The following is a 12394-nucleotide window of genomic DNA, read 5'->3' as shown; positions in this document are numbered from 1 at the left end:
CTTTTGAGACACACCCAGTATATGATTTTTCGTGTAAAAAAATAAAGTATTCTTGAATAATTCTAATTAGATATTTTAAATAATTTTTTTCCAGTGGCGAAAAACTCTTTTTTTAAAAATTTTTAAGAAATAATAAAAATAATTATGCTTTTTTTATAACAAACTAATAAATAATTAACTAAGGCTAATGTGATCAGTAACACTTTGCAATGAAAATTAAATAACCACTTGAAAAATAATTCCATATGCATGCGAGACCACTCTGTAATAACGCCAAAATCAGAGTAATACCACAGAACAGATACAAATTTGTATCTGTTCTGTGGTAATACGCCGAACGTGATCCGCCGTGTATGCTGGGTCCAAAGTCCACACACCAGTAATACACTGGGAAACACGTGCGTGAAGCGGCTTTTGATACCTGCCGCCGGCACAAGTGACGGAACTTATATTTTATTCTGTAAACTTTGGTATGGCTGATGTCGAGGATGGAGAACTGGCCTCTGTGGAACCTTCTCAGATACTGTCTTTTGTTAAAACCAGAGAGAAACACTGAGACTGTATGATGAGTTATAACTCGTTATAACTCAATAGATCACACAATAGATCTGTAAGGTCGCGGAAATTAACTCCCCTCCTAAACATTTTACATTCTACATTCCCCTTTAAAATATAACAAAGATACTACCACTTTCCAAATGATCCGGCAACACTGTAACGCCGATAATATTTTAGATAGATGAAACAAGTGCCTTTATGTAGAAATTAAAATTTTCAAAAAAAAATCCTATGTATCACTGGTTCTCCATAAACGTCTAACGTACCGTCAATCACCCTATATATCTCAAAGACAATTAATATTATCTCCAAACTAGTCTTGAAGGACAAAAACAGAGTCGACAATAGAACGTATCTAACCTTTGTAAATCCATAGCCGCCGCACGCATCGGCTGACATAACTGGCATAGATAATTTTTATAGCAGGCTGTCGGCAGGAAAGCGCAACGGGATTTCAGCGGAGCCGGAGCGTTGTACTCGACAGTTCTCTGCAGTTTTGTAATTCTGTAGTTAATAATACACGTTTACACATTTTGCTCTTGGTTTTAAAATGAAAATTGCTATTATCGGGGCGGGTGCTGCCGGCCTTGCAGCCTTAAAATATGGCCTTGATCAAGGCCACACGTGTACAGCCTTCGAACAAGCCGAACATATTGGTGGTACCTGGAATTATACAGATCGGACTAATATTGATGAATATGGATTACCGGTTCATTCTTCCATGTACCAAGGCTTAAGGTAAGAATTTTAAAATATTAAACGTTAAGAGTTATTATTAACTATCTGATTCCATAGAACATTTTTTCCTGCTGTTAGATTTTAAAGATATCTATATGATTTACAATTATTTATTTGGCAATTCCGTAAATTAATAATTAGTATTTCAATGGCGAAATGGACACCTTTTTTGATAATATATTATAAATGTGAAATATTTATTATGAGTACTTCGGTACAAAAATCGATTATTTTTATCATAAATCAAACAATGGATAAAACATAAATATCAACAAAGCTTAACTGATTAAAATAAAATGGTGCGTGCGCTATGTGCGCATATTTGAAGTGAACACATTAAATTGAAGGATTTGAAAGACATGTTTGAAAAAGTGTAGTTTCAAATATTGAAAAAGCACTAATTTAAAAATATATTTTTTAACGCGTAAAAAAATAGTTTTTTGCGTGTAACATATAGTTTTTTACACGTAAGAAATAGTTTTTTACATGTAACAAATAGTTTTTTACACGTAAAAAATAGTTTTTTGCCTGTAACAGTTTTATACGCGTAAAATAAAAAATAATAGATAATTTATTTCACTTGCACATAATCTGTACTAAAATAGTGAACTGCTCACAAATACACGTCGCGTCGCGTCACTGCGTATTTCTAAGCCTATAGATGTGTTATCCGTGCCCGTAGCAAAGCCGTAGGCTGTTTCTTGGGCTGTCCTTACCACTTTTTCGATCGTTACCACTTTTCGTTACTACTAGCTCGTGTGTCACGATTGTCACGGGCCTTAATTTTTACTCCCAGCGCGCCTAAAGAAGTTCCACTACAAAAAATATAGCTGATACTATCTTTTTCGTATGCGAAAAGAAGTTAAGTAGCTAGCTTTTAGTGGTGAGCAGTCTTGGTTTTGCAAAAAAAGCAACGCCAAGACCAAGACTAGACATTGATCTGCAAGACCAGGTCGACCGAGACCAAGCATGCAAGACTCTTGCGGTCTTGGGGTCTTGCATTTTTTTTTATTTAATTTATTACAAACAGAGAAGAACAGAAGAACTTAAGGAAGAATTGCTAATTAAATTACTTAAAATACTATTTATTTAAAGATTTTCATGTAGAAAGTGTCTCTAGTAAAAGTTGCAAGACTTGCAAGAGTCTTGCAACAAAACCAAGACCAAGCTTCCTTGCAAGATCAAGATTAAGACTATTTATTAGACTGCAATGTCAAGACCAAGACAATTTTGGTCTTGGTCTTTCATTTGCTCATCACTACTAGTTTTGTGTGAAGAATTTTCTAAACAAATCATAATCTAATATATGTAGAAAATTTTCGCGTCACAGTTTTTATTTCCTTACTCCTCCGAAAAAGCTTGGCCGATTTTGATGACATAATTAGCACAGAACAGATACAAATCAGAAATTTCACTGAACGTCGGTGCTTTTCAAGTGTGCTGTAAGAATTCCGTTCCTCGCGCACAGATTTCATCCTCCTGCGCGCCGCACAGCTGATCATTAGTTGATGGCTTTAAACGAGCCAGGGTCGAACTCAGATACGTGTGAATCGTGACAGGAGCGTATTTCGTTTTTTAACAGTATTTATTTGAAAAAAGTAAGATTTAGTAGTGACAAAATAAATAATGTGTAAAAATAATACGAAAAATCATGCCAATTGATTCAAATGTTTAAAGCGTTATTTTACAAAAAAAGTGTTCATTGAGTTGAGTCATTGTTTTGTATCTCGTTTTTCTAGAAATAAACATTAATATTTAATTTTCAAAGAGAATAATCACAAAAATAATTCGGACAAGGTGGGTTTTGTGGCAGTATGATACCGTATGATCGAGAAAGAACGGCGTCAGCGTTGGCTTTGAAATGAAGATCGCTGTCATTTTATATGTAAATTTATATGGGAAAGTCATCGATCGTTGTTTCCCAGCCAACTGGACGCCGTTTTTTTTTCGATCATACGGTATTATACCGTATGATCGAATAAAAACGAAAGAAATGCTAAATGAGTGAAGAAATGTGGCCGTGGGATTATAATATAAAAATACATTTTTCAAGTACTGAGAATTATGGGTTACCTTGGCAACCTCACAAAAACCTTGCGCATGGTTTTGTGCCGCCTGCGCGCATATAACATAAAAAATAAAATCTTGACAACGGAAATCCCATAAGTGAAATTTCTGATTTGTATCTGTTCTGTGTAATTAGTGGGTCTGAGACTAGGTTGTTTTCGATATTTTTTACTCGTAAATGATAAGGGTGGCCTATTTTGTTGGACTATTTGTTTTGGCATTAAAAAATACATACAACCCTAAATTTCCATCCTTCTACCGTCAACCCCTATTTTTAATAGGGGTTGTTTTTTTTTAATTTTTGTTACCTTACTCCTTCGAAACAGTCGAGGAAATGACTTGACCGATCACACCCCAGTTTATTTATTTTTTTTATTTTTTGAACAAAATTTTTAATTTTTATTTTTATGATTTGGCATTAAAAAATACATACAACTAAATTTTCACCCTTCTACAATCAATCCCTATTTTTTAATAGCGATATTAGTCATGAAATGAAAATTTAAAAACAAATTGTTAGAATACCTTAAATTAAAAACGTGGGTATGATTGGGTATATACTGGGTATAATGGTGTTTACCCAAATTCAATATACTATTTATAGGCTTTTTGGGTATATACAGGGTGCTACAAATTCGAGGTACGAGCATTGGTATCTCGGAAACCGTAATATATACGAAGATGGTTAAGTTGGAGCAAAGTTGCGCCTTGGGATGTTCACCACGATGATATCAAAAAAGTTTTTAAAATTTCAAGGATTGCTAAGTTTTTTGGAAAAAACGAATTTCGTTGAAATTCAATTTTATTTTTTCCTGTTGTTGCTTTTTAGAAAATCAAAAAACTAATTGCATATTCTCATAGCCACTTTATTAGGGCTATCTGACGGTATTTTTAGATTTTCAAATTAGCTGATAATTTGTGAGATTCAGAGGCCGACTTAATTTTTTTAAATACGGACCTGCATTTTTTATTTCAATATTTGAAAGAACTCGGTCTCCTGAGTACAATGGTATGCCACACTTTATACTTTTTTTTTTGTTTTGGGTACCTTAACAACAACAAAACTATTTAATTATTATTTAAAATATTTTCAAGTCCGACCCTAATTTCTTAAAATATTTAATCTGATTACATATTCATTGCCACAATATTGATCAGCGCTAATTAACATTAAATAAGGAAAATCGAGCCAACTGAAAGATTCAAATAAATAATATCCAGCTCAGCAATTTAAAGATATTATTTTTAACTTTTTTTATTGTGAATTTGAAATTCTCAGTCTACGATCTAACAATATGCATGATATTAATCGTAGTTATTATAAATAAACCACCTTCTACAAAATAGTTTCTAATGCTCTACATGTTCGAAAGGATTACCACCGTTACCACCTTGCCTATTGCACAAATTTATTATTCTTTCAATTTTATTTATAGCTCTTTGAACATCTTCTTCTTATACTTCCGAATGCATTTATACTCTTTATTGTAAATGTTGAAAAATATTGATTTCGCTTTTACAAATGACGTCAAATGCAATTATTTTTTTATTGAATTGATTTTTCGTATTCAATGTCAATGACCCCACGTCATAGTTAAGTTTGAAGGCTTATCAATATTGTAACGATTAATAATTTAAATATTTAAAAAACAGAGCCGGACTTGGAATTAGTGTAAATAAATTTTGTGTTCAAATGTCCGAAATAAAAAAAAATATAAAGTGTGGCATATCATTGTACTCAGGAGACCGAGTTCTTTCAAAATCTGAAATAAAAAATGCAGGTCCGTATTTAAAAAAAATAAGTCAGCCTCTGTATCTCACAAATTATAAGCTAATTTGAAAATCTAAACATACTATCCCCATACGATAGCCCTAATAAAGTGGCCATGAGAATGTGCAATTAGTTTTGTGATTTTCTAAAAACCAACGACAGGAAAAAATAAAATTGATTTTCAAAAAAATCCGTTTTTTCCAAAAAACTCAGCAATCCTTGAAAATTTTAAAACTTTTTTAATGGCATTTTGGTGAACATCCCAAGACGCAACTTTGTCCCAATTTAACCATCTTCGTATCTATTAGGGTTACCGAGATACCAATGCTCGTACCTCGAATTTGTAGCACCCTGTATATAACAAATAACAATACTATAATATATTATACGTTTATACTCGTTTTTGTAATTACCTACTAATTTTCAGAACTAACCTGCCAAAGGAAGTGATGGAATATCAGAATTTTCCTTATGATGTAAATTTAAAATCTTACATAACTCAACCAGATGTTTTGGACTATATAAATAGGTTTGCTACGCATCATAATCTCCATCCCCATATCAAGGTAATATCTGTAGTTTCAACAGCTAATTAGTTACGTTAATTTTTAAAATCAGTTTGTAAATATGAAAGTCTTACTATAACTAATTTATGTCAGCTTTTAAGGCATATCCTTGAGATCGATCCACTACCTAACGAAAAATGGAAAATTAAAGAAAAGCATCTTAAATCACAGGAAATCTCTGAGCATATTTTCGATGCTGTGATGATTTGTGTAGGAAATTATTCTACACCAAACATTCCCAAGATTCCTGGAGCGAATGAGTTCACAGGTGGGGCTATTCACAGTCACAACTACAGAAAGTCAGACTCATACAAGGGAAAAACAGTTTTAGTAATTGGTGCAGGACCTTCAGGTGTAGACATCTCAAGAATCATTGGTGAAGTAGCTGAAAAAGTAAGTTACTTTTTATTGAACCTACAGTAGTTATCACCAGAAGGGTTTACTTCTTGTGAGAACAGACTATTTTGTTGTTAAAGTATCAAATAAAAGTTATACAGGGTAATTAAAATTCGTCCCCCACCATTGCGATCTCGAAAACTACAGTAGATACTAGGATGGTTAAATTGGGTCAAAGTTGTGCATTAATGTAGCTAATAATATTCCGTTTATAAACATCTAAAATTCCAAGCAAAGTTGATATTCGAGAAAAACCGAAAATTGAATATTTCGATTTTATTTTTTTCTGACGTTCCTTGACAAGGTATCTTAAAACTAAAAATACAATTTTATTACCATTTTTTTCCAGCTCCACAAGGGTGACTTCGGATTTGTCAGCCAATGATTCGTTTTTTGACCATCATCATCAACTTCATTTTTCTTATAGGCGCCAAATTACATTTTTACACACCTAATTAGATACGTTTACTGTAACAAGTTAGAGTGGCTTTGATACGATAATAACTTGTAAAAATCTTTTTTTCAATAAACAGTTTTGGTTTTTGACGTAAAAACGCGACGGTAATTTTTTAACAAATTAGGCTGATATGGCGCAAGAACATCACAAAAGTATTTACAAACGTTTCCAGAAAAAGAACAACCAGACAACATTATTTAAAAAGTTAGATAAACACTTGGCCTAGTTTGGTAACTAAAATCTGACATATCATTTGAACCTAATGATATACTTAACGATTCTACAACTTGGAATTCGTCGTGGTAATCAGTGGCGGACTAAGGGGGGAGGGGGGCGAAAGGGGCTGTCCGCCCCGGGTTCCCGGCTTATAGGGGGCCTCCGAATCTTAATAAGTAATTTTTTATTCAACTGGCAAACAAGGACAATATGTGTTCAATTGTTATAAAGCAGTTTGTAACCATAGGTATACGCCAACTATAAACAGTATAAATGGAAGCAAATATTTACTTAATTATCAATTATCAGGCCCCAGTAATTGTCAATGGCATTTTCTATTTAGGAAATTAAATCAAGGGGTAATTTTCTTTGTTTAAAATATCTAATAACTATTATTTTTTATATATTTTGAGACTGATATACATGCCTAATGATGATCTTTTCATTTAAGCTTAAAGCCGTTATTTTTTGAAGTTTTGGACAAAACATATTTAATATTCGAACTGATACACTACGTGTAAGATAAGAATATGAACTAACTATGAAATACTGACAGTTTAATCCTCATGAACGATAATTTTTATTACTATTTCTTGCGAGTTCTATTTTAATTACACTTTTCATACCTACAATACAGTTTATAATGTACTGTTATTTATAAAATTGTTAATTACAAAAAGTAAAGTAAATTATCACTTCACTTTTTATAATTTTAAACAACAGATTATAATCATCATTACACATCGCCAGTATTGTAGGTATGGAAAGTGTCATTAAAATATAATAATAATAATAATAAAATCGTCTTTATTTCTGGCAAAAAAAACATATTATAAGTAATGCAAATGCAAAATGCATTAAGTAAATGTATTAAGTATTAAGTAGAGTGGCGAAGTTTAGCTTAGCTATTCTTACACTTAACCACTTGTACTTAACAGATGTTAGATATCACACATAAATAATCAACAACTACTACTAAGTTTGATTGATTTTCTATTACAAATAATAATATATAATAAAAATTACAAAAAGTGGAATTATAAAAACTAAAAAGAAAATAAAATACAATATTCAGAAATTGAGATTTCAATCGAGAGAGCAAAAAACAATAATAATACCAAAAAAGACACATGCAATGGAAGTAATAATTAATATAATTATCTGCCTATATGTAACGCTTTAATTTTTTTTTCGAAATCCGGCCACTGATAATTGTATGACATCATTAGAAATATTATTAAAAAATTTAGGCGCAGTACTAAAACAGCGATGAAAAAAGGTTGTCGATGTTGCACAGTGTACAATAGAGATCTATGTCTAATATTCAAATTATGAAGTTCGTGTCTACAAATAAATTTCTCCTTCAAATATTGTGGCTTTGAAGTTGTTATTATTTTGTGAATAAGAACTAATGTGTGATACTCAGTAAGGCTTGACAGTTTTAGACAAGACAATTCAGTATAATTATGAGAAACATGATCAAAACGTTATGACTAAAAATATGACTCTATTGTTATAAATTATAAACCAATGGCGTCCGCCCGCCATTGGTTTATAACCTACGGTTTGACCACAATCCCTTTTAATTAATTCACCCTTGATAGGGTATAGAAGAAATTCAGCATGGACACATTAACAAAAAAGAATGTGTATTGTATTATTTATTCACAAAATCGTAATTTATTCGTAGTTAATAATTAACTCTATAAAGTTATTTTTTTACACCATCAATTTCCTTAAAATGTCAAACGCCGAATTTTTATAACAAAAATATTCCAGTATCTTGTACACATAAGTATTTAATAATGTCTTGTACTTAACTTGTACATATAGATAAGACACCATTCTTAAGAATTTTTATTTATTTTTAGGTTTATATCAGTTATGGCGGTAGAATATTTTGTAAGGCTGAAGATTATGTATTACACAAACCTATAGTTAAGAAATTAACCGCCAACACCGCTGTCTTCGAAGATGGTAGTGAAGAAGTGATCGACGAAATTATATATTGTACTGGTAAGTTTCTATTACTGAATGGAAATGACCACAAAATAGTGGTGAGATTTGTTATCTCTAGAATTATGCGTAAACTCACCAGATAGAGAGGCAGAACACTTCCTAGTGGAACACTCGCCAGATTTATAGCAGGTATGATAAAAGTAAAAACAAAAACTGTCACAATTGTAGTAAGTCTACCTAACAAGGCATTGCCAATTTAATAGATCACAAGAAGAAACCCCAAAACCCTTTCTATGTCAGTGCGCTAGCCTGTAGGTGTATAGTTCTTTGTAGTAGGCCATGATAAGCTACTGCCAAAGATGAATTGATTTAAGCTACACGCACACTGGAGCGATCACGGTCGCTATCACGATCACGATCAGGACAACGATAACATGAGCGATCATTCCTACAGGATAGCTCACTACATATAGGTGCGGCGGTGAACGTGAACGCGTTGGTGTGTGCTAGAACGATCGCTCATATTATTGCTGCCCTGATCGTGATCGTGATCGCGCCAGTGTGCGTACAGCTTTACTAGATGGAAGCTTCAGTTTTCAAGTTGCAAGTGATTATAATTTTTGAAAAGGATACTTCTGGAGAATGTATTTTTTTAACATTTTACCTTGATTTTTTGAATTTGCTATGGACAGTACTATTTTATATGATTTTATTTGATGTTTGAAAAATTCAAACAAAAATGATTTACAGACTACATTCTACAATAATGTATACCTAAATGTGGTGTTATAACATATCAATATAAGTAGATATTTAAAATTAAAATATTTCATTTGTGATTTTCTTGGATATAGGTTTCTTTATTACAAATTACACGATTTCTGGGTCTTCTTAAATCATTTGCAATAAACGTATCAATTTAAAATTGACACATCTGCAAGAAGAAACTTGAAACACCCCAATTTTCTTATCCATAAGAAGAAACTACATACATTATGTTATTTTTTTAATGAAACACGCAAAATTAAACTTTTCATGTAATATAAATTAAGTATAAATATGTAGGTCTATCTATATTTTAGGTTATTTATACTCCTATCCATTTTTGACTCCAAAATGTGGCATAGAGATCGAAAATAATTGGGTAAAATATTTATATAAACATATAATCAATATTCAACATCCTACCATGGGATTTATAGGAATTACTTTACATTTGCTGTTTCCAACAGTCGATATACAGGTAAATAATCTTCAGAATATTGAAAATAATTCATTCGTATATTTATTTGTAAATTATAATAAGTACGGCGTGTCCCATTTTTGTTGAAATCATACGGTATATCCGTTATTAGTGAAGATAGAAGGATGCGGTTTGCACAGACCTGTCCCACTTTTTTGTCAAACGAAAGATGCTGTAAACAAAATTTTCATAGCCCTCTTTGTTTCTGAGCTACAGGGTCTTTTTGAAAATTTTGCAATTTGGGACACCCCCCGTATCTCTGTTATTGCTAAAGCTTTGGATAAAGGTGTCGAGAAGGTGAAAACTGCTTATTGTAGAACTTTTTACGGAGAATATAGTAGCGTAGTCTGTTATTCTACGAAAATAACATTTTCGAAGATATAAACTAAAGTTATGTTTTTTTAATGGAACACCCTGTATATTTATAAATTATATGATTTGGCTTGCCATAAGCTTCTCAAAAATATATATTACTCTATATTTATTATCACTATTTACTGCAATATTTAAAAGTTTTTATTCAAATATCATATTTATTAGTAGGTCATGATTGATAATAAAAAAAAATAAAGAATTATTAAAAGTACACTGCTATCTGTCCCTTGTTTTATTTTAGGGGCCGCTAATAATTGTTTTATATATTAGGAAAACTTAACTCTCTACCTCTACCGCTATTTGCAAATCTTGGAAGTTATCGTACCGGAGCTTTTAGATATTCATTTAGCTAATTTACGTGAAATATACTTTCAGCAAGATGGGGCTTTCCCTAACAACTTTGAAAAAATTACAATTTTGTTAAATTATTATTTCTCAAATTTTTGTTAAATTATTATTTCAGTACATCTTATTTTACTAAGCGTGGTTGACCGTACACATGAAAACCGGCACCCAAAACCAGAAATGCCGACCCTTAGTATATATATTTGAGAAGTTCATAGCAAGACGGATCATATGATTTATAAATATACAGGGTGTTTCATTTGAAAAAACATAACTTTAGTTCATATTTTCAAAAATATTTTTCCGTAGAAAAACAGACTACGCCACTTTATTCTACGTAAAAAGTTCTACAAGGATCAGTTTTCACCTTCTCGATATCATCCACAATAACGGAGATGCGAGGGCTGTCCCACATTGCAAAATTTTCAAAAAGACCCTGTAGCTCAGAAACGAAGAGCGCTATGAAAATTTTGTGTACTTTGGCATCTTCCGTTTGGCAAAAAAAGTGGGACATGTTTGTCCAAACTGCACTCTTCTAACTTCACTAATAACGGAGATATCATATGATTTGAACCAAAATGGGACACCCTGTACATAAAATGCGTAGTCTTCTCTATATTTTTGAAACATGTGAAATGTGAATAGAGAAGGTTAATATTATTAACATTTCCAAGCAAAGTCATGTTGTATTAATAAAGTAGCAATAATTACAAAAAATTTGGTAAACGTTTTTCATAAATAGATACTAATAAAAGTGCTAAATATATTTACTGCACACAACTAAATGGCATATTGTAATTTACAGATTCGATTTTTCCTTGAATTCCTCAAAAATACAAACCGATTTTCGCAAGAAGAAATGAAACAAGATATTTTGAAGAACATAGAGATAAGGAAAGAACAAGCTTTGCCTCAACACCGTGTCCATGAAATAGCAATGAAACTCTATCGTGGGTACACAGACAATTTAGCAGACACTCTGGGCATTAAACGAGTGAGACCGGTCATTCAAAATCTCTACGAGCATTTGGGGAACAGTAGGGACATTAATAAGAGATACAAGATACTAAATGACCACGAATTTGTAGAGTATTATTGAATGTACAAGCGAGATGTATAGTCTGGCCGACAAGAGAAGGTATCTCAGTGACAGTTGTTGTCTGTCATTTAAATTCAACAATAAATTTATTTTATGTCATTTTTTTGCTGTCAGTCGAAATCTTCCCTTTTCTCGTTGGACATACTTTAGACTAAATCTACTGGCATATAATTTTACAATTATTTGCTGTATAAAGAATTTATATTTTTATATACAATTTTTTTTACATAATATTATATGTAAATATATACATATGTTTATATATTTTTAGAAGAATGTGTAATAAAATTATATTAGATTACAATAACATTTTTTTGTTAAAAAATAGCCTAAATTAAATATTTAATATAGTACATTAGATTACCTCTATACTATATACAGAGTGGATAAAAATTCAGGAGATGATTTCTTTTTTTTAAATGGTTTCTTTGTCATTGTTTTTCGATTTCGAGTTACCCTTACCGTTTTTGGTTATATAGGGCGACTAAAATAGCAATATTACATAAAACGAATCACAAAAGTTTTATGGATATTAATTTTTATGAATATTATCCATGGATTAATTATAAAATAAAAACTATTCTAAATTTATAACATTCAATTT

The 12394-nt window shown here is 31.5% G+C and overlaps 1 protein-coding gene across 1 annotated transcript; it reads left to right on the top strand.

The window, feature by feature from the left end:
- The first annotated feature begins 921 nt into the window (after positions 1-921).
- LOC115888984 (senecionine N-oxygenase-like) lies at positions 922-12091 on the top strand. The gene is made up of 6 exons (XM_030908884.1): positions 922-1296; positions 5562-5700; positions 5794-6093; positions 8641-8785; positions 9811-9971; positions 11497-12091. Exons 1-6 carry the CDS (start codon positions 1109-1111, stop codon positions 11788-11790), a joined length of 1227 nt encoding a protein of 408 aa, XP_030764744.1. The 5' UTR covers positions 922-1108; the 3' UTR covers positions 11791-12091.
- Positions 12092-12394: the final 303 nt, after the last annotated feature.

Source organism: Sitophilus oryzae, unplaced genomic scaffold, assembly GCF_002938485.1.
Source record: "Sitophilus oryzae breed Bouriz unplaced genomic scaffold, Soryzae_2.0 scaffold_810_pilon_pilon, whole genome shotgun sequence".
NCBI classification, from domain to species: Eukaryota; Metazoa; Arthropoda; class Insecta; order Coleoptera; family Curculionidae; genus Sitophilus; species Sitophilus oryzae.
Note: the sequence above shows the minus strand (reverse complement) of the source record. Positions and strands in the feature narration are given on the sequence as shown.